Genomic DNA, 27,992 nt, shown 5'->3' on the forward strand with positions numbered 1-27,992 from the left:
CAGGCAGCACGTGCTTTCTTGCCTTAGAAAAGCCCCTTTTCTTTCTTAATTTGCAGTTGCTTCCAGCCAGGCAGAGCAGCAAATTGCCCTCTTGTGATGCCAAATACAGAAACAAAGTCCTGTTCAGAGAGATAATTCTGAGAGAAAGCAAAGTTTTCTGTTAGAGGGAACATTGACTGGGGGCATCGGAGAGAGTTTGGGGAGTTCCTATGAAAGGGCAGGGGATGGATTGTTGAGGAGGTCTGCCATGGGCTTGTTAGTCTTTGCAGAGTTCTTCACGTTGTGAGATCTGTGGAAGAAACTGGTTTTGTGGGGCTAGAGCGATAGCACAGCGGGTAGGGCGTTTGCCTTGCACGCAACTGACCCGGGTTCAATTCCCTGCATCCCATAGGATCTCCCGAGCACCGTCAGGAGTGATTCCTGAGTGCAGAGCCAGCAGTAATCTCTGTGCATTGCTGGGTGTGACCCAAAAAGAAAAAAAAAACAAAACTGAATTCGTGACTCATAGTCCCAACTGGCAGCAGTTTTGCCAGAAGGACAATGGGTTCTCTATTATGTGTGAATTCTACACATTAGAGTTTGAATGGAATAAGTCGTTCTGCACTCAGGGATCACTCCTTGCAGGCTTGGAGATCATCCATATGGAATGCTGGAGATCGAACCCAGGTCAACCGTGTGCAAGGCAAGCCCCCTCCCTATCTGGCCCCAATACGTGCTGTTTTTATCCAGACATTGTTTTGTTTTTTCAGCCACACCAGGTGATGCTCAGGGCTTACTCCTGGCACTCAGGAATCATTCCTGGCAGATTTGGGGACCATATGGGGTGCCAGGTTTTAAACCTGGGTCAGCCTTGTGCAAGGCAAGCACCCTACCTGCTGTACTGCCCCCTGTTCAGACATTTTCAAATGAAAGATCTGGTGGATCTTGCTGACACATTCTCCAAATATTCAGTAACGGTTGTGAATATTTCTATAGAAAATTATAGAAACGATCCAGTTTTCAGGAAAGCTGTAAAGTTCAGTTATTAAAAGCTGACTAAAGGAAAAACTGTGGAGGGGAAAATCCCAGGAATCCTTACCCCATCAAATCTTCCAAAGGGAAAAGAAACCCATTCATTATATATGATAATGTATTTAGTCATAACTTTAGGGTACCAGTCATTTTATATGGTAATGTATTCAGTCATAACTTTAGGGTACAAGAAACTGTTTCAGATGCTCAAAAGTTGAGAATACAATTGTGTACAAGATAGACAGGATCTTTGCTCTTGAGGCTACTATTAGAGGCAATAATAGTGATCAAATACTAAGATAATAGCACTATAGCACCGTCCTCCCATTGTTCATCGATTTGCTCAAGTGGGCACCAGTAACGTCTCCATTGTGAGACTTGTTACTGTTTTTGGCATATCGAATATGCCACAGGGACCTTGTCAGACTCTGCCATGCGGGCAGGAGCTTGGTAGCTTGCTGGGCTCTCCAAGAGGGATGGAGGAATCGAACCCGGGTTGGCCATGTGCAGGACAAATGCCTGCTGTGCTATCACATCCTTCCATAGTGTAGTGGTATCACGTTCGCCTCACTAAGATAATAGTGATCAAATACTAGAAGAGTGAGGGAAGGCTTCCTGGAGGAGGTGACACTGGAGCAGAATTTTTTCCAAGCAGACAAAATAGCAAGTGAAAAAGGCCTCCAGGCAGGAATGAGCATGTTTGACACAGTAGAGTGAAGTGAAGAGGGAACTGGTGGTTGAGACAAAACCAGACATAGGCAGAGGCAAAATGTGTGGGTCCTGGAGGCTCTAGGAAGGTCTTTGCATTTTCTCCACGTGTTTAATTTTAACTGTGTGTGTGTGTTGGGGGGTGGGAGGATTCACAGGACCCAGTGAACTATACCTGGCTGGATACTTAGGTCATTTCAGTGGTGCATGGAGAAGCACGTGGTGCTGGGGACCAAGCCCGGGTTCCTGTGCTCTGAGTTACTTCCTTGACTCCAGAAGATTTTTTTTTTCTTTTTGGGTCACACCCGGCGATGCTCAGGGGTTACTCCTGGCTTATGCACTCAGGAATCACTCCTGGCAGTGCTCGGGGGACCAGATGGGATGCTGGGAATCGAACCTGTATCGGCCATGTTGGCTGCGTGCAAGGCAAACGCCCTACCCACTGTGCTATCGCTTCAGCCCCCCGGAAGATGTTTTAAATAGCACAGTGCCTTTCCCCTCATGTGCCTTTTGACCCCAGTATGTCTTCTCTGAGCAGATTTCTGTTCATCTCTTACCCCCCTTTTGAGGGGTCAGGGTGGGGAGCCACACTGGGCAGTGTTCAGGACTCACTCCTGGCTCTGTGCTCAGGGAACACTCCTGGTGGAGACTATCTAGGATCACTCCAGAGGGCCACATGGGATGCTGGAGATTGAACCAGGTCAGCTGTGTGCAAGGCAAATGCCCTCCCTGCTATACGACCGATCTGGCCCCTTCTCCCCATGTTTTTTTTTTTGTTGTTGTTGTTGTTCTGTTTGTTTCTTTCTTTGCTTTTTGGGTCACACCTGACGATGCACAGGGATTACTCCTGGCTCTGCACTCAGGAATTACTCCTGGCGGTGCTCGGGGGACCATATGGGATGCTGGGAATCGAACCCAGGTTGGCCATATGCACAGCAAATGCCCTACGTGCTGTGCTGTCGCTCCAGCTCCTTCTCCCCATACTTTTGATGGGGCTGTGTGTAGGGGGAAACTGACCGGGTGGATGCGGTACTGGGATGCTTCATGTATGAAACCCTACTAATAACGATTTTGTAAACCACAGTGCCCCCAAAGAATAGTGATGTGTGGTTCCCCTGCTGGCTATCATGTGGGGAACAGATGATGGGACAGAGCTGGAAACCAGTTTGGGGATGGTTGCAGGTCTGACTAGGCCAGAGTGACTGCAGAGAAGTGGACAGAGGTGACTGGGTGGAGTGAGGTGGGAGGTAAGGAAGCATCGCAGAGCCCCGGGGTGTGGGTTGGAACTACTGTGTAGCTAAGGTGTCCCCTGAATACCTTATGCGCTCGAAGGATGCTTGGGCCCAGACCCGTGGGAGAATTTTGCTCGCACCAGACACAGCCCCTCCGGCCACTCACCTCCTTTTTTGCAGGATTTATACCTTCTGGCAGCTCCTGGTTTTGTTTTTTCAGCAGAACTTCTAGTGGGTAATATTTTGGCTCTCCATCGTCAGTGTTCAGGGAGAGGGTGGCATTCTTCATGTCCTAGGTAAGGGAGAGAGACACGAGCTGAGATACCTCAGGAGCTTTTTTTCTTTCTTTCTAACTTTTGCTTTTTTGGGTTACACCCGGCAATGCTTAGGGGCCGCTCCTGGCTCTACACTCAGAAAATACTGGCGGTGCTCAGAGAATCATATGGGATGCCGGAGATTGAACCCGGGTCAGCAGTGTGCAAGGCAAACGCCCTCCCCACAGTACTGGCCCTGGAAAACTCTTTCACGACCTGGTTTGCACCACTGCATCTTTGAGAATCATCTCAGAAAGGGGTCCCCAAACCTGGCTGCCTGTCTCAGGATGATGTGGGAATCTCAGTTAACTCAGACACAGGGATCCTTCTCAGGAAAGCTGATTCTGTAAGTCTGGAAAATCTTGTGCAGCCAGTTTGGCATAAATGCTGCACTGAAACTTCATTTAAATATTGTGATCACATCCCTTCTCTTGGCACTTAACTACATTTCCAACTTTTAAATTACAGCAGCTTGAAGCTGCACTTTTTCTTAAATACGTTTTAATGACACTCTATCATCATTAGCTTCGGAATCTTGAGTCTGTGGAGCACAAAGGACAAAATTGCCAGATGGTGCAGGGCCACCAGGTGCCAAGCTCTCCTCCGCTTGTTAGCGAGCTGCTGGATTCCTGGCCAGAGGCTGCAGTTCTTGATCCTCAAAATGGGAGTGGGGTGGAGAAGGGGGCTGGGGCCATAGTACAGTGAGAAGGCACTTGCCTTGCATGCCATGGACCCTTATTTGAGTCCCCAGCACCCTATATGACCCCTGAGCACAGAGCTAGGGATAAGCCCTGGGCTTATAAGCACTGTGGCTCCGGAACAAAGTAGGAGGAGAGAGACAGGGTATATGGCTTAGTGGTGGAGCACTTGGTTTTTGCATGTGTGAGGTCCTAGGTTTGATTCCCCACAACAGAAAAAGAAAATAGGGTGAAGTGGCCTGGCTGGCTGTGTACCCCATTGTCAGAAACTGATAAACATGATTCCGCGTTAGGCATTTCTGGAACAAATGGCAGTAAATTAAATATTCTTGAATGACTGCATTGAATAATAAAATTTATTTTGGGCTGAGGAAATAGTACAAGGATTAAAGTGCTGATTCTGTGTGTGGCTCACCTGGGTTTGATCTTCCACATGTGTTGGTTCCCTGAGCAAAGAGCAAGGAGTAAAACGTAAAGGTAAAGGCCCTCCCGTTGATCGTCGATTTGCTCGAGCGGGCCCAGTAACGTCTCCATTGGAGACTTTGTTGTTACTGTGTCTGGCATACCGAATACTCTCGGTAGCTTGCCGGGCTCTCCGAGAGGGGCGGAGGAATCGAACTCGGGTCGGCCATGTTGGCCGCTTGTAAGGCGAACGCCCTACCGCTGTGCTATCGCTCCAGCAAGCCCTGAGAACTGCCGGGTGTGGCCCCCAAACAAAAAACAAATAGTTTTGTTTTTGGACCTTCCCCGAAGTCCTGAGGGCTACCAGGGCTGTGCCCAGCTATGTTCAGGAGACCACAGGGTACAAGGGATGGGACCCAGGACCTGTACATGCCAGGCAGGCCTGTGTTCTAGCCCTGTGAACGATCTCCCCGCCCTCAGTTGTTATGTTTTATATATTTTTTTCAGGTTGTTGTTTTGCTTGAGGGCTACACCCAGCGATGCTCAGGGTTTACTCCTGACTCTGACCTCAGAGATCACTCTTGGGGTGCCAGGCATCAAATCCGAGTGGGCCATGTGCCAGGCAGGCATCTTATCCACTGTACTATTCTCCAGCCCCGAACATTATTTTGTTGTTGTTGTTTGTTTGTATACCTGGTGATGCTCAGGGATTACTCCTGGCTCTGCATTCAGGGATCACTCCTGGTGGGCTCAGAGGACCTGATGCCTTGGACTGAACTGTCACACACAAGCTCCCTACCGACAGGACTCTATCTCTCCAACCCTAGCAACTTAATTTTTTTTAGGTTGGAGCCCCTCAACCCCTGGAGCAGCTTGCTTCTAGACCAGCCTTTCTAGATGAATATCAATGCGTGTGCAGAAAAGAACAAAAATAGTATAGGAGAGACCTTTGTCCCGGCTCATGGCTCCTCGCATCCCCCCAGAAACCCCCAGCTCACCGTGGTGATCCTCTGGATGGCTGCAGCGTCGCCCAGCTCTGCCTTTAGCTGTTCATATGATTTCCCTTCCTGAAAAGAAGGGAAAACCCTGCTTAATAGGAGAGGGACATCCCAGACCTAGCCGAAACCTGGGGGAAGCAGATGAGTAAATAAGTAAGAGTCGGGGAATGAGAAGAAATTTCAGGGATAAGAAAACGTGATTGCCCTCCCCCCACAGCCCCCTGCCGGCTGGTTGAAGGTACTTAAGCAGGACCAGTTGGCTTCTCTGGGACCTCTCCCAGCCTCCTTAGAAGACAGCAATCGACTAAGCATCAGGAAAGCTGGCTTCTGCCTTTTGGCCAATTGTGACCTTATTTGGCTTCGGGGCCACACCTCACGGTGCTTAGGAGTTATTTCTGGTTCAGAGCCAGAAAGCTGGAGCTCTGCAGGCAAGTTGTGATTTCAGAGGAACAGTTTCTCTAAACTTCCTCCTGTCTAACAACATCTGCCGGGCTATCAGGAGATTGGAGAGCTCAGAAAGAAATGGTGGATACATTGTATGAACTTTGTATTACTGCCACAGCCCTGCTTTACTGAGGCAAGCTGAGGGTTTTCTGACTTGGAGCTGTGATGGGTGGGTTCTGGACTGATTGGGCTCTGGGCTCTGTGCTTACACTCCAGATATGAGCGTCCCAAGCCAAGAACCAGCCTGTGAAGGTGGGAGGCTCGAACCCCTGTTTGATGATTAGGATGGGCGTGCCGGTGTCTCGGTCGCCAGGGTGGGTGCGCAGGTACTCCTGGGCCGTCTGGAGAGCTCCTTCCTTCTCCTTGGCATTCGCCTCAGCCCCGACCCACAGGAATACCTGGTGGCAGAGAGAATGTGCAGAGGCGCTGGTACAAGGGCACATGCTAACTCTGGCTTCGCCTGCTAGGGTCTTGAGAACTTTTCATTTTGTTTCATTTTGGAGCCATACCTTGAGATGCTCAGGGTTTAATCCTGACTCTGCACTCGGGAATCACTCGTGGTGGGCTTGGGAGAACCACAGGGATGCCAGGGATCAAATCCAGGTTGGTTGCATGCAAGGCAAAAGCCCTGCCCTCCGTGTTACAGCTCTGGCCATAGGGTCTTGAGAAATTTTCCAGTCTAATTTATTCAGCAGGTGGAACAGCTTCCTCAGAAGGACTGCGATTTGGATGATCACATGCATCTTGCAAACCCATAGCTCTGAACTTGTATGATACCTCCTCTGGATTGTCTCCATGCCCCTCACGTGGAACATCCCACCCTCCCCCCTCCACACCCAAATGTTGCCCCTCTTTTCTTTTCTTTTCTTTTCGCTTTTTGGGTCACACCTGGCGATGCACAGGGGTTACTCCTGGCTCATGCACTCAGGAATCACTCCTGGCGGTGCTCAGGGGACCATATGGGATGCTGGAAATTAAACCCGGGTTGACCGCATGCAAGGCAGACGCCCTACCTGCTGTACTATTGCTCTGGCCCCATGCCCCTATTTTCTAGACTCATGTTTGGTCTCTGTTTTCTTTGATGGGGAGGTGGGCATACTCCTGATGGTGCTTGGGGACCTGTATGGAGTGTTGGGGATTGAACTGGGGTTGGCTTCTTCCCTGCCCCCTGTACTGTCTCTCAGAATTTCCAGTCTCTATTCTTGGTGACTTTCATTTATCCAATCACTAAGAACAATAATCCGGGAGTTTTCCTAGGCACTCCCATATCCAACGACTCTCCCCAGGGCTGGCCATTTGCCTCCTGGGCGTTTATGTCCTCAGCCCCCTCCCTGCCAACGTGGCGTGTCAGAGGCCGCAGCAGCTCTCGCCCCACTCTTAGACTCGTCTGTTCTGTTTCAGTCTCCCCACGCACCACCTCCTTTCTCACCCGCATCCTCCTCTCTTACATTCGCTGGAGTGATTCATCTGAAGCCTAACTTTTTTTAGTTGTTGTTACCGACTTTGTTTTGGGGCCACATCTGGCATTACTCCCAACTCTGTGCTCAGGGACTGCTTCCAGGAGACCTGCAGTGCTATGCATCAAACCTGGGACCTCCTATATGCAGAGCACGGACTTAGCTTTTTTGGGGTATTTTTTTTGGTGGGGGGCACACCCGGTGATGCACAGGAGTTACTCCTGGCTCTGCACTCAGGATTACTCCTGGCAGTGCTCAGGGGACCATATGGGATGCTGGGAATCGAACCCGGGTTGGCTGCGTGCATAGCAAATGCACTGTGCTATTGCTCCAGCCCCGGACTTAGCATTTTGAGCTCTCTCTCCTGGTCCCAGAATGATGAGTTTGAAACAACATTCAAGGGGCTGAAGATATAATCTAGGGGGTAAGTTGCTTGCCTTGCACGTGCCTGGGCATCCCACATGGTCCCCTGAGACTGCCGGGAGTGAACCCCGGGCACAGATTCAGGAGTAAGCCATGAGCACCGCCAGGTGTGGCCCCAAAGCCCCCACACCTCTACCAAAGAAGAAAAAGAAACAGCCTTCTGTTCTCTACTGCCCTGGCCAAGCACCCTTTCAGCTGGTCACCACTGGCAAATGTTTGATTGAGGTGGAGGTGACCCAGGACTATCATACCTGAGTTCTGGAGTGGAGCACCCTACCAGCAATAGCCTCAAGTTCAGGGATCCTTGTCTTGATTGTTCCCAGTGTCCTGGGAGTACTTCACCTGGTCCCAGGTGTCCAGGAGCATCACATCGCCCGGGTTTAGGTCATCCTGGGTGAAGTCTGTGATCTCAGTGACCAGGAAGCGGCCAGTTTTGTTGGAGCATTCAAAGAGTCGGGCCTGGACATCGATTTCCTGCTGCAGTCTGCAACCGAGGCCGTGAGAGGGAGCGAGCTCAGGTCTGTGCAGTTCACGGGCTTAGGGGACAGGGGGAGCCGAGAGGAGGGGACACCGAGGTCTCATACCTTTTGTCATTGGCATAGGGCGCTTTCCCGCCCAGCAGGTCCCAGAACTCGGGGGACTCCTGGCCCTCAGCTATGGTGTCCTCTGTGCCGTCACAGAGCAGCACAGCCAGCTCCTTGGCCATCGTTCGCTCGTCCCCGCTGGAGCCCTGGGAGCAGGCGAGGAGAAAATGCAGGTGTTAGTCCAGCCTGAGCACATGCATGGGGCAAAGAAGTTGTGGAGGGGCTGGAGCGATAGCACAGTGGGTAGGGCGTTTGCCTTGCATGCGGCTGATCCAGGTTCAATTCCCAGTATTTCATATGGTTCCCTGAGCACTGCCAGAAGTAACTCCTGAGTGCAGAGTCAGGAGTAACCCCTGTGCTTCGCCGAGTGTGACCCAAAAAGAAAATAAATAAAAAAGAAGCTGTGGAAACTATGGTCAGGTCAGAATGGCCAGGGTCAGCCACCATGCCCCAGTGCCTCAGGTTGGGAGCCAGTGTTCCACTCTGGGAAGAGGCCAGGAGAGGATGGTGTGTGGTGGCCAAGGACAGATGACATCAGGAGCCACAGTGCATGTTGACACTGGTTTCAGCATGGAAGCTTTGAGCTTCAGTACTGAGCTTTCTTTCCTGCCCCCACCCCCTTCTGTCTTTGGGCCATTCCCAGCAGTACTTGGGGGGTGGGGGGGGACATGTCCTGATTCTAACCTCAGAGGTTGCTCTTTTTTTTTCTTTTCTTTTTGGGTCACACTCCGCAATGCACAGGAGTTACTCCTGGCTCTGCACTCAGGAATTACCCCTGGCAGTGCTCAGGGGACCATATGGGATGCTGGGAATCGAACCCAGGTCCGCCGCATGCAAGACAAATGCCCTACCTGCTGTGCTATCGCTCCAGCCCCTCAGAGATTGCTCTTGATGGTGCTCAGGGGAACTTGTACTGGGGATGAGACACACCTCCCATATGGAAAGTTTTGCATGTACTCAGCCCATCGAGCGATTTCTACAAACCTTTGTCTGGTTGTCTTTCTTTGGGTTTTGGGGGTTGGGGTGGGCCACATCAGAGGTGCTCAGAGGCTGTTACAGGCTGTGATCCCTGGTGGTCCTCAGGGGACCAGAATGTGGTTCCAAGGATTCAACCAGGAATTGTGGTCATTACAGTCAAGTGTGAGGCAAGTGTCTCACTTCCTGTACTATCTAGATAGCTCCAATCCCCTTTATTCTTTAAAAAAAATTTTTTTATTTTTTTGTGGTGGTGGGGCTGAGGATCTGATTTCTATTTTTTGGAAGGTGGAGTTAAGTCATATATGAGTGTTCAGTGTTCTGGTCTCATGCTTAGGGATCATGCCTGGTAGTGCTCAGGGGACAATGTGCAGTGCCAGGGATCAAATTAAGGTCAGGTCCCCAGGCCAAGCTGTCTTTACCAGGGCATCTCAGAGGGGTGGGGGGCGGGTTGAGTCTCTCTCCCCACTCCAAACAGAACCCTGGCAGCTGAAAACCTCCAGAATCCAACCGCCACCATGCCCAAAGCCACTCTCCACATGCTCGGACGAGCCTGACCCAAGAGGAGACAAGCCTCACCCAAGACAGGATGAACCTCACTTGAGAGCGGACCAGCAGGAAAACCCAGGTATGCAGGAACCCAAGACTGAGATCTCCAAGCCTGCTTGGATTGGGACTGGGCCTCCTCCCCCGAGTTCCCCAGGTTTTCAATAGCTTGGCAGTCACACCCACAAACTGCCCCTGGCGCCATATAATCTCATCAACGGCCAAGACCCAGAAATTATAAACTAAAACTCCCAGAAGAGAGTGCCACAGAATTTCCTGGACATTATATTCTATCCATAATAAGCAATACAAAACAAATGGTCAGGCATTGCCTTTTCGGCAGGTTTGAGTGGTGGTGAGACTGGTGTCGGAATATTGATCACTTGATCACTTGATATCCTATTACTCATCGATTTGCTTGGGCGGGCGCCAGTAATGTCTCCATTCGTCCCTGTCGTGTGCTAGTGTAGCCCAGTGGCATCTGCTTGTTCTAGGAACACGAAGAGTCTCAAACCGATCATTCAGGGTCTTGACGAAGAAGTCGGACCATCTCATAGGTGGGCGTCCACGCGATCTTTTGACATCTCGTGGAATCCAGTTGGTAACGGCTCTAGTCCAGTGGTTATCTCCAAATCTCATTACGTGTCTAGCCCATCTGATTTTTGACGCTTTGGCAAATGAGACAGCGTCCCTGATTCTTGAGCATTGATGGAGGTCTGAACTCCGAATTCTTTCTCTCATTTGAGTGAAGCATGATACTCCAAGCATAGCTCTTTCGATTCCTCTTTGAGAGACCCAAATAGCGTTCTCATCCTGTTTTCATAGGGCCCAGGTCTCTGAGGCATATGTTAATGCAGACAGAACAGTGGAATCGAAGAGATATGCCTGGAGCTGGAGGTTCTTCGTTCTCTTAGCTATTTCTTCGACGCTCTTGAAGGCGTTCCAAGCCGCTCTCTTCCTCCTGCGCAGCTCAGGTGCCAGGTCATTTGTCATGTTGACTTCTCGACCAAGGTACACATAACTGTTGCATTCGGAGATGGTTGTTCCGTTGAGAGCGAATGGAACGTCAGGAACGAGACTGTTTCTCATAAACATTGTCTTCGTAAGATTCAGCTGTAGTCCTACCTTTCCACACTCATGGTCAAAGTCGGCCAGCATTTGTGCCGCTTGGCTGATGTTTGGTGTTATTAGAACGATGTCATCAGCAAAGCGGAGGTGGTGTAGTTGTCAGAATATTGAATGTAACCAAAGTAGAGAGAGAATATGGGGGAAATTGTCACACAGGCAGGGGAAGGGTTGGAATGGGAGTTGGGGTGGGGAATACTGGGGATTTTGGTGGTAGAAAATGTGCACTGGTGAAGGGATGGATGAGTGTTTGATGATTGTATGACTGAAGCTCAAACATGAAAGCTTTGTAACTGTATCTCACGGTGAATCAAAAAAAGGAGGGAAAAATAATAATAAAGTAATAAAATAAAATTAACATTCAGAATAAAAAATGCAATGTGGAGTTCATGTCCAATTCATTCAGCTTAATCAATGGTTGAATAAATAGCAGTACTTCTACATTATAAAAAAAATAATAAAGTTAGGTGCTTACAAGGCAAGTTCTTTACCTGCTGTTCTATTTATCTGGCCTATGTTTCTCCTTCTCCCCTTTTGAAAATTTTTGGATCTTTGGGACACATCCGGTGACTCTCAGGGGTTCCTCCTGACTTTGCACTCAGGAATTATTCCTGGTGGTACTTGGGGGACCACATGGCATGCTGGGGATCGAACCTGGGTCAACCACTTGCAAGACAAATGCCCTCCTTGGTGTACTATCACCCCTGCCCCTCTCCCCCTTTCACAGTGGTCACACAGTCACAGTCCTCCTGTTGTTCGTCGATTTGCTCGAGCGGGCCCAGTAACGTCTCCTTTGTGAGACTTGTTGTTACTGTGTTTGGCAGATCGAATACGTAACAGGTAGCTTGCCAGGCTCTGCTGTGGGGGCGAGATACTCTCGGTAGCTTGCCGGGCTCTCCGAGAGGGGCAGAGGAATCGAACTCGAGTCGGCCATGTTGGCTACGTGTAAGGCAAACGCCCTACCCGCTGTGCTATCGCTCCAGCCCTTCCCCTTTCAAAGGGAAAGAATATTGCTTCCCCCTCCCAAGCCTTTTTTGCACTAATGATCTCTGACTTCACCAATCTCTTTGCCATCACTATGCTTCTGCCTTTTTCAGAACCCCATAAGCATCATGCACTGTAAGTGCACGTGCATACAGACGTGCTATGTGAGAAGCTTTTGAACCAGGCTTCTTTCATGTAACATAATGTAGTTGAGACTTTACCATATTGTGTGTGTGTGAATTGCTTGTTCCTTTGTGGTGCTGAGTGGTATTCCTCAGTATGGGTGTTTCTATCCTCTACCTGAGTTGCTTGCTGTTTTGTTAGTGATTATGCAAAAAAGGTGCCATAAGCATATGTTCAGGTTGTTGTGTGAAGACAGTTTCTTATTTCTCCTGGGTAAACAAATTCCCAGGAGAAATAAAACAGAATTTTAAAAGTGGAATCACTGAATCTTATGGTGTGTGTGTGTGTGTGTGTGTGTTTGCTGGTCCTGTTTTTTGTTTTGAAGCCATACCATGGTGTGCTCAGGATCTACTCCTGGTGTGATATTCCAGATAAGTGCCCATACCATGTTGGGAATTGAATTCAGGGCCACACGTATGCAAGGCGAGTGCTCTACCATTGCTCCACATGTCCGACCCAGTATGTGCCTCCTATTTGTATTTGCATCAATGTCTGAAGGTGCCTCACCTGTACATGACTAAAGTTCTTGTTTACATCTGCCTAATGGCTAATGTTATTGAGCTTCTTTTCCTTTTCCTTTACAAACTCTCCTTTATAAATGGACTCTCATGCTTTCTAATGCAGGCATGGACTGAATGGACAAAAATCACTATCTTAGGGGCTGGAGCGATAGTACAGTGGGCAGGGCATTTGCCTTGTACGTGGTTGACCCAGGTTCGAATCCCAGCATCCCATATGGTCCCTTGAGCACTTCCAGGAGTAATTCCTGAGTGCATGAGCCAGGAGTAACCCCTGTGCATTGCTGGGTGTGACCCAAAAAGAAAAAAAAATTACCATCTTAGTGCTTTTGTTTAGTACTGATGACGATCACCAAACCGATGTGGAAAGGTTGGTGCAGTGCAACCTCCATGGGCACAGAAGTCTGCGGCGTGTTTGCTGGGCAGAATGGGGCCGCGCATGGAGTCTCTCTGGGGGACTCTCGGGGAACACGGTGGCCCTTCTGCAGAGCCTCAGGAGAAAGTTTCTTCTCTTTCAGGACTGTGCCTGAGCCCACTCCCTCTGCCTTGGACCTGCTGATGGGGAGGGAGGTGCAGAGCTGGGCACCTACCTTGCCATACCACAGGAAGTGCTGTGTCTGGGTCTGCAGCAGGAAGACATCATTGGAGTTGAGGGATGACGAGAGGGCCGGCACCTCCACTGCTTTGGTATTCGAGCTGTTATTTCCTTGAATCTGGAAGAGTCTTACGGGGGGTTCAGGCTCGGCATCTCCCTTCCTGGATGTTCCTCCCTAGAGAGGAGAGAGGCAGAGTCTGGTGGGCAAGGGCCTGCTGTGGGCAGAGCTCAGTGCTCGCTGGTGCACAAAATCTGGGAACGTTGGCGTGTTTCATGGAGGAGCGTCCAGGCTAACTGGACGGGTCAGGCAAGCTGAGTTGTGCTGCCACTAATTCTAGCTTCTCTTCTAAGGTGTTTATTATGTGCCGCTTTGTGAGTGGTGCCTCACCTGCATAATTTCACGGAGCCTCACAAAAACTCTATGAAGTAGCTATTACCAACCCCAGTATAGATAGGGAAATAAATTCAGAAATCTGCCTGTGGGGCATGGGGCACTTGCTTTCCATGCAGCCGACCCGGGTTCTGTCCTGCCATATTGTCCCTGAGCCCACCAGCAGTGATCCTTGAGTACAGAGCTAGGTGTAAGCCCTGACTACCACAGGATGTGCCCCCAAAACAAAAAGACAGCGAAAAGGGGCTGGGGCGATAGCACAGTGGGTAGGGCATTTGCCTTGCACTCGGCCGACCTGGGTTCAATTCCCAGCATCCCATATGGTCCCCCGAGCACCACCAGGGGTAATTCCTGAGTGCAGAGCCAGGAGTAACCCCTGCGCATCGCTGGGTGTGACCCAAAAAGCAAACAAAACAAAAACAATGAAAGAGACCTGGCTGAGAAATGACAAGGTTGGGACTTGACTGCAGGCTTGTGTGACAGTAGTATATAACTTTATACATTCTTTTTTATTTTTAAAATAGCTTTATTTATTTATGTTGGCTTTTTGGGTCACACTTGGCGATGCTCACAAGTTACTTTACTCCTGACTTTGCACTCAAGAATTACTCCTGGCGGTGCTTGGGGGACCCTACGGGATGCTGGGGATGGAGCCCAGGTTGGCTGCATGCAAGGCAAATGCCCTACCCACTGTGCTATCACTCCAGCCCCATATATTCTTATTCATGCTTTTTCCCAATGGTTTGTAGAGGTGTAGAGACCTGAAGAGACACATTCAGATGGGGGTGGGGTGGATGGCGTCAGAAAGCATATGTGACATCTCAGTGAGAGGCCAACCAACTGGAGAGGTGTGTGGAGATTAGGGAGCTGATAGCTCACAAGATAGAGCACATGCCTGACATGTGTGAGGCCCTGAGTTTGATCCCCTGCACTGCATGGTTTCCCAAGCTCCACCAGCCAGGAAGGCCCAGGGTGGTCCTACTAGTCCTACACATGGCTGGGAGTGGCCCTATCCTCCAACCCCAGAAAGGCTGGGTTTGTCTCCTTTAAAAATATAAAGACACTGGGGCCGGAGTGATAGTACAGTGGGTAGGGCATTTGCCTTGCATGCGGCTGATCTGGGTTCAATCCCCAGCATCCCATAGGGTCCCCCAGCACCGCCAAGAGTAACTCCTGAGTGTAGAGCCAGGAGTAACCCCTGAGCATCGCTGGGTGTGACCCCCCAAAAAAAAGCAAAAAATATTTATATATATATATATATATATATATATATATATATATAAAGACCTTTAGGTCTGGAGTGATAGTACAGCGGGTAGGGTGTTTGCCTTGCATATGGCTGACCCAGGTTAAATCCCTGGCTCTCCATATGGTCCCCTAAGCACAGCCAGGAGTAATTCCTGAGTCAGAGCCAAGAGTAACCCCTGTGCATCACTGGGTGTGAACCAAGAAGCCAATAAAATAAAATGCTGTCGAATACTATTTAAAATACACACATAGAGACACACACATACGTACATATATATGTCTATCTCTATATCTGTATCTATCTATATCTACAGACCCAGGGAAGAGACAGGCAACTAAATTGACAACAGAACACTCCAATGTCCATATTCATAGCAGAGAGCACATGAAAAGGGAAGAGGGAGTGCTTTCCCCTCTGCAGGATCTGTGTGCGTCTGTGCTCATTACTCTTTTTGTTTTTTAGCACTGAATAGTGACAACAGCCTTGTGAATGAGATATTTTTCAGGAATTCAGAGCTACCAAGATGGGTTTTTACCTCTATTGTATGAGCCAAGCTGAATTATGCTGTTTTCCATGAAAGACAAGACTGGATTATTTGTTTGTTTGGATGATAAAAATTGATTTAGATAAAAAAAAAAGACCTTGAATAGCAATTAGGCACTGATGAACTTGAGGCCCAAGGGAGCTGGGTCCACTGTCTGTGGAGGGACTGGAGACAGGTGAGCCCTCATCCTTCCTGTGTTCACTCTGCCTCTCCTCTATGGGAGCCCATTGTGCTAACTTATTAGTTCATTTTTACTTAATGTGTAATTTTCAAATTTTGTTTTTGGAGATGTAGGATAATATCGGTAGGTCCTTTCCGCCTTGCCACAGGGAGCTTAGGTTTATTGAATTACTCTCATCACAGTGCTCCCATTCCTTTGTGTTTATTTTGAACTTCTTTCTTTGTGCTCTGTTGACTTGTAAATATTTTTTTTTCTCTTCTCCCTAAGTCCTAGTTAATTCTGAGCAATGTTCTTTCCATATGGGCACAAGAAGACAGTTAATGCTATGCTTTTGTAGCTTGGGAGTCAATTGATTCTGAATGATATTTTCCTCCTAGACATCTGTTCTCTCAACTTAAGCCTCAGTTGCCCTTACTTCCTAGCACCCCAAAAGCAGGGTCCCAACAAGGGACTGGATGGACCCAGGGCAAGCAGTGTGCTATGTGCTACCGTGACATTGAAATGGGCCTGGCCAAAGTGCCACAATGCTTAACTATAAGTTAAGAGCATGATCGTGGATAAATTCTGTCATGATCCAAAAAGTTGATTTGGACCCTGCAAGGGTTAGGAAAGATTAATCTGGCCTGAGCACTGTAGTCTGAGTCTGTGGCAAGATGTTCCCAGGAGAGCCATCCTATAAGCCTCAGTGTATCTCTTCTTGTATCCATACAAAAAGGACGTTGCTCTGAATTAACTATGCAAAGGACTTAAGGAGAAGAGAAAAGCAATATTTACAAGTCAACAGAGCACAAAGAAAGAAGTTACAAATAAACACAGAGGAATGGGAGCACTGTGATGGGAGTAACCCAATAAACCTAAGCTCCCTGCAGCAAGGCAGAAAGGACAAAGCAATGTTATCCTACATCTCCCCCTTTTCTTTTTACAAAAACACAAAATTTGAACTAGAGAAACAATTTCAAACACAAAGCAGTCTCATTAGTTGATGTAGGATAACAGGAGCCACTCCTGGCAGTGCTTGGAGTGGGGGTGTCTCTTAAGCAAAACATATTCTCCCCAGCCCTGAGACGTCATTTTTCTTTTTCTTAAAAAAAAATTTTTTTTTTTGAGCAGTACACCAACTCTGCTCAGGGCAGGGCTCATTTCCTGGCTCATATATCACTCCTGGCAGGGCTCAGGGCAGTATATGTGGTGCCAGGGATCTAATCTGGGTCAGCTACGTGGCAAAGCAAGTGCCCTACCCACTGTACTATCTCTTCAACCACTCAAGGTGTGATTTGCTGTCTTTCTTTTTTTGCGGGAGAGGGGGGCACACTGGAGATGCTCAGGGCTTACTCCTGGCTCTGTGCTCAGGGGATCACTCCTGGCAGGCTCAGGAGTGATCCCTGAGCACTCTCCAGCCCCTGAGGTGTGTTTTTTTTTCTTTTATATGAGAGCCTCACCTCGAAGATGACCAACTTCCCTTTGAAGATGGCCATGAAGTGGCGAGGCTCCTTCCCCATGGCGACCCGAACCTGTACCGGGGCCCCGTCAAACTGCCGGTCCACCTCCACAGCCTGGTACGCTGAGGCTGCCAGTTCGTCCTGGGAGGCGTGGCGGCCCTGCAGGGGGGAGAGGGGAGGAAAGGGCCCTGCTGGCCACTGCCCCTGCAGTGTCCAGGGCTGGGAGCCCGGCTCAGACCTACCTGCCAGATGTACAAGATGTAGTGCAGCTTGCCGTTCACCTCGTATGTGTAGAGAACCAGGTAGCAGTCTCCCCCATAGAAGAAGCCGTGCCACTGGTGCTCCACAGGGACCAGCTCCAGGTTTTCAATCCTCCAGACCTGAGCAAAGGAGGAAGCAGTTCCCAGGATCTGGGGTCCTTGCAGGAGAGGCACCTCGAGGGTACTGGGCCCCCTTCCACAGAGGCTCCAGGTGGGTTCCGAGCTAATCTCCTCTCAGGACCCCTCCCCGCTGGTTCTCCTTTCCCAGCTCAGGGCTGATCACATTTGCATGATTTGAATATGGAGAAGAACTGGATTCATCCCCGGTCAGGTGCATCCCTGGAGCAGGGCAGGGAGGATTTGAATATATGCGCTGTGGGCAAACTGTTGGGAAGCTGCCTTTCATTTCCCTGAAGAACTGTAGAGATGAGCCAGAGATAGCACAGTGGTCAGGGTACTTGCCTTGCATGTGATCAACATGGGTTTGATCCCTGGCACCCCCCTCTGGTCCCCTGAGCCCCACCAGGAGTTATCCCTGAGTGCAGAGCCAGGAGTAAGTCCTGAGCACCACCAGGGGTGACCTCCAAACAAAGAATTATGGAGAAATGCTGCAGACTCCAGCAGCTTGAATATTACCCCCATGCCAGAGGTGAAAAATCCGAAATCAAAGCAGACTCAGAATTCCCCGGACCCGGAACGGCTGGGCCTAGCCTTACCTCCACCTTTCCATGGCCGTTGTCCACCATTCTCTCCTGGGCCGCCACCTCCGGCTTGGAGTGCAGCAGGGTCACATCAAACTTCTCTTGGGAAACTTTAGCTATAGGTAAGGGGTGGAGGGGAGTGAAGTAAGTGAAAGCCTTTGCCTTTTCTTTTTTTCTTTTTGGGTCACACCTGGCGTTGCACAGGGGTTACTCCTGGCTCTGCACTCAGGAATTACTCCTGGTGGTGCTCAGGGGAATATATGGGATGCTGGGAATCGAATCTGGATTGGCTGCATGCAAGGCAAACGCCCTACCCGCTGTGCTATTGCTCCAGCCCTTCCTTTGCCTTTTCTAGAGAGTTTCAGAAAATGATCTGGGTTGGAGAGAGGGTACGGGGTTAAGGTTCTCACCTTGCAGGAGGCCCAACCCAGTTTGATTCCTGGCACCACAGATGGTTGCCAGAGAGTAGCCCCCAAACAACACAGGGGTAACCCTGCCACCAGCCCTCTCCACCCCCACCCCTAAACAAAAAGAAGATAGTCTGAGGGATAAGCTCACCAATTTTCCCAATGTTGAATATCTTCCCCAGCCCTGTGCTTTGGTTCTTTACTGACCAGTTCTGGAACAACTGCTTGAACATGGCTGACTCTGCGCCGTCGTTGACAGTCTCCACGTTGGTGCTGCCCGGGTAGCCCTTCATCCCGATGAAGCTCTGCAGACACGGACACGCTGGGGTTGGGCTCTGCCTGGACATTCACTACTTTTGTTTCGTCTTTTATTTTTTAGGGTCCCTTTAAATTCCTCCCTGTTTTATTTATTTATTTATTTTTTTGCTTTTTGGGTCACACCTGGTGATGCACAGGGGTTACTCCTGGCTGTGCACTCAGGAGTCACTCCTGGCGGTGTTCAGGGGACCATATGGGATGCTGGGAATCGAACCCGGGTCGGCCACGTGCAAGGCAAACGCCCTACCCGCTGTGCTATATCTCCAGCACCTCCTCCCTATTTTAGTCCATGCTATTTCCGAGTAGGGAAAGTGAAGTGGGAGTTTTGATCTCTAACTGTTATGGTGCTCCACAGTCTCACCCCCTGACTCACGGTCCTGGGATAGCCTTATAGAAACAAGGCTTTTTGGGGGAGAGGGGTCGCTTGGCTCAGACCTGCTGGGATTCAGGGCCTATTTCTGACTGTGCTCGAGGATCAGTCCTGGTAGGGCCTGGGGAACCATATGGGATATGGGAGATCAAATCTTCTAGCTGGGGGAAGCTGCTTGCAAGGCAAGCGCCTTCTCAGCTATACCAGCTATACTCTGCTCCAGGGTCTTTTAAAACAGTATTTTTGGGGGCTGGAGCAGGTAGGGTGTTTGCCTTGCACGTGGCCAAACTGGGTTCAATTCCCAGCATCCCATATGGTCCCCTGAGCATTGCCAGGAGTGATTCCTGAGTGCAGAGCCAGGACTAACCCCTGTGCATTGCTGGGTGTGACCCCCCCCAAAATTTTTTTTTGGGGGTGGGGAAGGGCACACTGGCAGTGCTCATGGATTACTCTTAGCTCTGCATTAAGGGATCATTTCTGACCTGCTCTGGGGACTATCTGGGATGTCAGGAACCAAACCTGGCTTGGCCGGAGGCAAGGCGGGGAGATACACTACTTGCTGTACTATTGCTTTGGTCCCGCTTTTTCCTTCTTAAGCCACTTTTATTGAGGTACAGAGATTTACAATAGTGTTACTAATAGTTTTTGTGCATATGTCTTCCAACACCCCATCCACCTCTGAAGAGTCTGCCTCCCTCCACCAGACTTCCGAGAGCCCTTCCCAAACATCCCTCCCTTTGAAGCAGAGGGGCAGATAGCTCCATCCTGGGAGGCAGAGTCTGAGTCTAAGTGAGATGTGCCTAGGGACTGGGTTATCTGCTTCGAGGAACAGACTGGCATTGGGGCACTCCCTCATTGGTTTCACATGGTCATTTTTTTTTCTTTGCACTCCTGTTCTCTGTCTGCTTGTCTGTCTGACTGTCTCTCTGTCTCTCTCTTTGGACACACCTGGCAGCAGCATTCAGGGCTGACCCCTGGCAGGGCTGGGAGGACAACATGGGATGTCAAACTTGGGTTGGCTGCTTGCATAACCAGTGTCTTATTCACTGTGATATCACTCCGACCTCTTGACTCCTCTTTTTTCCTTTTTTTTTCTTTTTGGGTCACACCCGGCGATGCACAGGGGTTACTCCTGGCTCTGCACTCAGGAATTACTCCTGAGTTGAATTACTCAGGGGATCATATGGGATGCTGGGAATCAAACGTGGGTCGGCCGCATGCAAGGCAAACGCCCTACCTGCTATGCTATCATTCCAGCCCCTCCTTTAAAAAAAAATTGGGGCCACATCCGGCAGTGCTCAAAGCTTACTCCTGGCTCTGTGCTCAGGGATAACTCCTGGAAGTGTTTTGGGGACCATATCAATGCTGGGGACCACACCCAGGACAATTGCATGTGAGGTGAGCACCTTAGCCTGTACAGTCTCTTTGTCTTACATTCCTTTCCTTTCATGACTTTGAATCATGTCTATAGGCTCATTTGTCACCCTGCTGTGCACCATCCTTATTCTACCTGTATGGCCTGTGGGGGATGGACAGGAATGGAAAGTGAGTCTGGAGCTGTGACACCCCCTTGATATTAACAGCCCCCCTTTTTGTCGGGCAGCCGCATGTGCGAGAACTGCTCTGAGCTCTTGGCACATGTTGTTTAATCCTAGTGGGATGAAGCCTGGGTTGAATAACTGAGTCCCGGTTTGCAGCTGAAATCATATGCGTATGTGCTTAGCGCTATGGCCCCAGGACACATCTGAAGTGCCACTGGCAGACTCCTGAGGATGGCAGTGTACATCTGCAGACCCTACCAGGGCGTTCCCCATGGCGGCCTGTTTCTCCTGCTTTGTGGCTCCTCTTCCTTTCCACACATAGATCTTGGTGCCGCTTTGGTCCAGGATGTAGCAGTCCTGAAGCAATGAGAGATGAAGAGGGTTACTGAGACTTCAGACCTTTAGGAAGGCCTTTGACCAGGCTCTGGACCTCAGAAGCCAGGGCTGACCACCCCCTCCTAAGTCCCCGAAGGTTCTACTTACATCATGATTCAGTAATTCCTGGACCAGAGGCCTTTGGGCTATCTCTGTGACTTCCAGCTTCCCGGCCGAGTCTGACACGCTGGAGAATGGGGAGATTAGGCTGCGCCTTTTGTCTACAGAGCAGCAGTTGATATTTTTCTGGCTTTGTTTGAGTAGGAAGTTTCTCAGGAATGCAGGCAGGAATATGGAAGACTTCATACTCCAGAGGAGACTTTTAATTTTAATTCTTTAATTTTTACTTATTTTTTTTCCAGGGGGAAGTAGGGGAGAGGAGACCCAGCTGTGCTTGGAGGCTACTCTTGGCTTTGTGCTCAGGGATTACCCGTGGTGGTGCTCAGCAAACTATGTAGTACTAGGGATGGAACCAGTGTCAGCTGCATGCAGGCCCTATGTGGTCTCTCCAGTCCATTCTATTTCTTTTATTTGTTTATTTATTTATTCCTTTTTGGGTCACACCTGGGAATGCAGAGGGGTTACTCCTGGCTCATGCACTCAGGAATTACTGCTGGCAGTGCTCAGGGGACCATATGGGATGCTGGGAATCGAACCTAGGTTGGTTGTGTGCAAGGCAAATGCCCTACCTGCTGTGCTATCACTCCAGCCCCTCCAATCCATTCTAAAAGAGGATTTTGTGCACCTCTGTTCTGCATATTATCCTTTCCACATCTCTGGGCATGTCCAGACTGCAATTAGGGAAGGATACCCCATGGAGACTGGGAAGAGTTCCTGCCAAGAACAGATGGTGGACACCTTAAATGTGGAGTACTGAGTCCCCTCTTAGAAGCTGCCTTTGCATAGGACTCAAAATCAGAAGCTTGCATCTCCAAAAAGAGGTGCCTAGTTTTCTAGGGGATACTTTGTCGCCCCAACTTCCCACCAGCAGCCAGGCGGAGCTACTCACTGATACAGCATGATATTTGCTTTCTGCTGCTGGCCCGGGCTCTCGTCGGGGACGGCAGGCCTGATGGCGGAACGGCGACCCAGGGTGTCCTGAAGGACCTTCATCAGCTCTGGACTCGCTGCCTCCTTGTCTCCCTCGACCACTCCGATTTCAGCACGGCCCCCTCGCTCCCTGTCCCGAATATCCTTAGCCAGAAGCATAGCCTGTCAAGGAAGCCCAGGCATGCCCTCAGCTCCTGGGGCCTCCACTCTGCCTGCCGGCTTCGGCACACACTGCTTGGGGCTCACACACAGGCCTCGCTCTGTAGCTGACGCGTGTACCTTGGGCAGTTGACCTACTGCTAAGACAGACTGTACCCCGAGGCAGGATCTGGCTTGCCTATCAGGGGAGAGTCAGTGGGAAAGGAAAAAAGAAAATGTGGGTGCAGGGACCAGTTCAGAGGGCTGGGGCACATGCCTACTATACACAGGACCCTGGGTCTGATCCCCAGTGCTGCATGGGCTCTTGACTCGAGCAGGATAAAACCCTGGTGGCCCCCAGCATGCTGGGGAGGCCTCTAACCCCCCCCCCCCCCCACAAAAAGCAACAAAACACACAACAAAGAAGGAAAAAGTAGCAAAGAAAGTGCAAGGGCCGGGGGAGAGGGAAGAGCATGAACCAGGCGGAGCCCGACCTTCAGGCGTTCCCTGCTGTTGCTCTCCGGCCCATTCCACTGGATGATGACTTGTCCCAGGTCCAGCAGGAAGACATCCCCTCGGTTAAAACTGTCCCAGCACATCTCCACCTGGAATGAGAGGTGAGCATTGTTCAGGAGGAATTTCTAAGAAAGTTCCTGGCTCATAGTGGAGGTGCTTGGAGCAGGCAAGGAGGGGTGGGTATGGACCATTCTGTGTTGGGGTTCGAACCCGGGGCTGCTGCACACGAAGCCATCTCTCTGGCCCCTCGGAAGGGGTTCTTAAAGGTCAGGTGGGGAGACCCAGGGCTGACAGCAGGCAGGAATTACCTCAGTGGCCCTGATGTTCCTCTTCCCCTTCACGTGTAGCAGCCGCTCCACGTCATAGGTGTTGGTCTCCACGTGCTTCATCCCAGAAGCCACACCACCCTTTTTGTAGCTGAGATGAGAGAACAGCCATTTGGTTATTTATGGAGGGTCTGTTCTGTGCCAGTTCTGGGGACACAGCTGCGAGTGACACAAATGCAGCTTCTGCCCAGGTGGGTGACACAGATGAAGCCCCAAAACAAATCCAGGCGATGGGGGCCACGGTCACCCATAAAGATGCCATGACGGGCCCTCTGGCAGGGTCACACTGGCTGTTGTCCCTGAAGGGTGAGAACCCGTGCCTGGATGGGAGTCCCTGAGACAGGGGCCGCCTTAGGAGAAAGCCCTCAGTGCATGGAAAAGCTTGTGGTGTTCTAGGAATGTTCTGGGCAGTTGAGATTCAGCGGCAGCTCCATGAATGGTCCCATGGCCTTAGCACCCCGGCTCCACTATCAGCTCTCTTGCAGCCCAGCCAGTTCTCACCCCAAGCCTGTCTCTCTCCCAGGAACCCTCCTAGGAAGGACATGCAGGGAGCCACCGGGGGCCAGCAGTGGGTGGTGAGAGTGGCGGGGAGCCTGGATTATTAACCCAAAAGAAGTTGGCCTTGTCCAACTCAAGATTCTCCAGTCCAGGTGCCCCTCCCTATAAGCCCATGTGCTAGCACTGAAGCTAAATGGCTCAGTCCAGGGGCTGGAGCTATAGTACAGTGGGTCGGGCATTTGCCTTGCACGTGGCCGAACCCGGGTTTGATTTCCAGCATCCCATATGCACCTCCGAGCATCGCCAGGAGTAATTCCTGAGTGCAAAGGCAAGAGTAACCCCTGTGCATCCCCGGGTGTGACTCAAAAAGCAAAATAAATAAGTAATAAAATAAAATAAATGGCTCAGTCCAGGGCCAGAGCGATAGTATCGGGGGTAGGGATTTGCCTTGCACACAACTGACCCAGGTTTGATCCCTGGCAGCCCACCTAAGACCCCTGAGCACTGCCAGGAGTGATTCCTGAGCACAGAGTGAGGAGTAAGCTCTGAGCAACTCCAGATGTGGCTCCCCATTGAAAACGAAACAAAACAAAAATCCATGCAACTCCAGCGGGGGAAGTGGAAAGTTAGTTGATTTGTGCTTCGCTGATTACTCTGCGCACGTGCACTTAACCTGTGGGGTTTCCTCCTCAGGAATCCACCGCTGCCGCCTCACTCACATGATTCCCTGCTTGAAGTAGCCTCGGAAGGTGTCGGACTCGTGGAACTGGACCTCCCGGTGCTGTACAGGGCTGCCCCCGAGGTAGTCGTCCAGCTGCGTGGTGTAGATGGCAGCACAGCTCTGCTCGTCCTGGGAGGAGTCCTTCCCGATCCAGAAGTGAATGTCCTGGGAGAGGCGGCCGCCCGCTTTCCGGGTCTGGGATGTGGCCAGAGAGACAGCTCAGGAGTAGGGAAGGGGCAGCCTCCAGCAGCTGTGCCCTGCCGGCGTGGGTGCCACCTCCTCTCAGTATGGTCTTGCCCTGTGCCCCTGCCTTGGCTGTCCAAATTTTGCAGTCAGGAAAGCTGTTTGCTTAATGTTCTCAGAATAAGTGGAAACCCAAGGGGTCTCATCCAAATTAGATTTCAGACTTACTACATGGATATACAAACTCACTACATGAACATACCTGCACAGTACCAGGGAGATCATCCACCTAAACAGCTGTGTTCCATGCCCACCAGGTGGGAACACGTGTCCTCAACCAGAATGGACACTTGGTGGTCAGAGAGTCTAGTATTGATCCGGCCTTCCACCACACCACTTTATTTCTCTTAACTAAAAAGTTCATTTATTTTGGTTCTTGGGCCAAATCCCACTTTGCTCAGGATTTACTCCTGGCTCTGTGCTCAGGGATAACTTCTCTCAGGGCTTGGGGGGCAGGTGGCATATGTGGTGCTGGAGATCAGACCTGGGTCAGCTGCATGCAAAGCATGCAAGGCACTTTCTCTCCAGCCTTTTTGCAGGCTGCTCTGGGGAGACATGTATTGTGGATTGCACCCTGAGGCTCAAAATGAGGCCCCTTTCCCCTTTTCTGTTCAAAATTTAAAACGAAAAACCAAATCAATGACTTCTGAGAGTCAAACTGGAGGTCTGCTTTGCACAAGGCTCATAAAGACTCAAGACGGATGCCAGAGGCCTGATGAGCATCACTGGGAAAGCAGTCAGGAGAGTGTGGGAACTGGCTCTTGGGAGATGCTGGTGGGAACGGGGATGGGGGCTCACCGACAGGACAACGTAGCAGTCCCCCTCATAGAAGTTGCCGTGGGCACTCAGGGGCACCAGTGCCAGCTCCATTTTCTGCAAGGACAAGGGCAGTATAAGAACTGAATATCCCACCAGCTCCCTCTTTTCTGTCATGAGGCCCAGGAGAGGAAAGAGAGAAGTGACCTTCTGTTGGCCAGGATGTGGAGTCGCACGCCAGTGTGCAACCCCTCCAGCATCTGCTGAACAGGACCTGACCTCGCCCACCCTCTCCTCTGCTGTGACTTTGTGAAGAGTCTTGGGAACGCACGCCAGCAGGAAACGCTGGACACATGCCAGCAGCCACGGGGATTCCCGGCAGGCTGGCCCCGCCCCATAGACCACGCCCATCCAGAACGCCATCAGGCCACGCCCCTATAAGCCCCGCCCCTCGGACCACGCCCCCCCGCCCCGCTGGCCACGCCCCGTCTAGCCCCGTCCCGCTGGCTCCGCCCACCAAAGAGGTTCTGCGTGGCAGAATGCCAGATCCTTGGGATTTTGGGGATGTGGATGCTCGCAGGGTGCGGGACTCCTTTTGCCACTGTCACATATTATTTTCTTTAAAAAAAATTGTTGCGGGGGCCAGCAGGGAAGTGCTAGGGTGGTGGTGGGGACGGGTAGGAGGTGCCACAGGAGGCCACCCTCTGGTCCAGAACGCTCACATCCCAGTTGGAGGCACACCCGCCTTCTCGCGAGTTGGAACTTGCAGACTGTGGAAACAATCAACAGTAGGGGTGTGGGGGTGCGGGGCAGGGAGCAGCCAGGCCCTCGCGGTCCCTGTTTCCCCCAACACTACACTGAAGGGGGCCCTGAGTCCTCAAGTCCCTAATTTCTGCTGCTCGCGGGGGTGAGCGTTTTCTGCTCAAAGGCATGGATCTGCAGAGGCCCTTCGGAGAGGGATTTGGTAACAAGCCGGGGTCTCTAAAACAGGGGCTTTGCACCGCACACAACACCACGAGTACCCGGGAGCTGGGCGCGAAACGGTTGCAGTCGCAGCCTCGACTTCCACGTGGTCCCGCTGCAGCTTCTCTGGGAGCTGGTCGGCGCTGAGAACCATCGAAGCAACCCTGGGCGGTAGCCCAGGGGGGACCGCACCCCAGCTCGCACCTGCTCCCCAGCGCTTCCGCCCTTACTGACACCACCTCCACTGACGACTGTCAGTGTGGAGCCCTGGTTGGGGCCCTGGTTGTCACCAGCATGTCTGGCTTTTCCCAAGTGGGCTGGGGACATGGACTGGGATGTGGGTTTTGTCAACAACCCCAAGGGGAAAACTACAGTCATATTTGTGGAACACTATGAAATGTGTGACAAATGAAAAAATGTGGACTGGCCTACTGTTATTGTACCTCTTTAGTATCTTTTAGATTTTTGTTGTTTTCATTTAAGTGGATGGGAGGATGTACTGTTGGCTCTGTGCTCAAGGATCACTCCTGGTGGGGCTTGGGGGATTATATGTGGGGTTGGGGATCAAACCCAGGGTGGTCACATACAAGGTAAGAGCTGTCCAGCTGTATCCTCTGTACTCTCTCCAGCCAAGTACTTCTTAAGTTTTGTTTTTGGATATTTTGGGGCACACATGGTGATGCTCAGGGCTTACTCCTGGCTCTGCACTCAGGGATTACTCCTGATGGTGATATTGGAGGTCCATATCAGGTGCCAGGGACCAAACCTGGGTTGACTGTGTGGAAGGCAAGAGCCCTACCCACTGTACTATCTCTCTGTCCCCAAGTGTCTCCTATTTTTAAAATATAGCCTTTTTTTTTTGGCTTTTTTGGGTCATACCCCACAATGCTCAGGGGTTACTCCTGGCTCTGCACTCAGGAATGACTCCTGGCAGTGCTTAGGAGACCATGTGGGATGCCAGGGATTGAACCAAGGTTGGCTGCGTGCAAGGCAAATGTCCTCTCCACTGTGCTATCGCCCCGGCCCCTTTAGATATAGTCTTACAAAATGGAAGAAGGGGCTGGGATGTGGCTCTGTAGCTGCGCCCTTGCCTTGCATGTGTGAGGCCCTGGTTGGGTCCTGGCAGCACAGAAACAGTGGAAGTGACCTGGTGAGCCTGCAGGGAAGCTCCCCACTGAGGGAGCACAGTGAAGTGAGGTTTTAGGCAGCAGCTCCTCCTTGGGCTCAGAGAGGTGAGTGAGAGAGTAAGTGTGGCCCACGCTGGCAGATGGAATTGCCTGGGTCAGGTTGCTGGAGCCTGAGGTCAGCTAGAAGGGCTCAATCTCAGATGGGACCAATGCTCTGACCTCACCCCTCAAGGGTCCCCCCACCACCACTTTGCATGTGCTATTGTGGCCTTCGGATAGTAGGCTCCACGCTGCTAACAGAAGGGGCAGGAACCTCCTGGGTGGGGCCCATCCCCACCCACGCTGCAGGGTATTTACTGGCAGTGCAGACTCCAGCAGATGGCTGGATAAAGGCCTCCTCTGGCTTGGAGCCCCGCTTGCCAGCGCGTCCTTCTACCTGCCACCACCTGCTGTGAGCACCCAGGAAGGCAAGGATAGGAAAACAAGCTCTGTGATGTGTCCCACTGTTTCCCAAGCACAAGCTGGAGGCCTGGTGGCCAGGCTGCGCCCCCACAGCTGCTCCCCACTCACCTCTATTCTCCAGGTGATGAGCCCAGGGTCATTGCCCACAGCACTGAAGGCGCTGCTCAGAGGCATGCTCTTTGGCTTCCTGGAACGGAAACACCACAGAACAAGTGGGGA

General features: G+C 51.0%; 1 protein-coding gene across 1 annotated transcript; it reads right to left on the reverse strand.

Annotated features, from left to right (window-relative positions):
* Nucleotides 1-23: 23 nt before the first annotated feature.
* On the reverse strand, nucleotides 24-27,947 carry AVIL (advillin). The gene is made up of 19 exons (XM_056117724.1): nucleotides 27,882-27,947; nucleotides 25,264-25,338; nucleotides 24,221-24,417; nucleotides 22,986-23,094; nucleotides 22,656-22,766; nucleotides 21,983-22,185; nucleotides 21,082-21,160; nucleotides 20,857-20,955; nucleotides 18,521-18,674; nucleotides 17,978-18,078; nucleotides 17,244-17,381; nucleotides 17,002-17,160; nucleotides 13,193-13,372; nucleotides 8,272-8,417; nucleotides 8,030-8,171; nucleotides 6,017-6,205; nucleotides 5,364-5,432; nucleotides 3,118-3,243; nucleotides 24-137 (listed from the first exon to the last, which is right to left on the reverse strand). Exons 1-19 carry the CDS (start codon nucleotides 27,945-27,947, stop codon nucleotides 24-26), a joined length of 2,457 nt encoding a protein of 818 aa, XP_055973699.1.
* Nucleotides 27,948-27,992: the final 45 nt, after the last annotated feature.

Source organism: Sorex fumeus, unplaced genomic scaffold (assembly GCF_029834395.1).
Source record: "Sorex fumeus unplaced genomic scaffold, SorFum_2.1 ptg000035l, whole genome shotgun sequence".
NCBI classification, from domain to species: Eukaryota; Metazoa; Chordata; class Mammalia; order Eulipotyphla; family Soricidae; genus Sorex; species Sorex fumeus.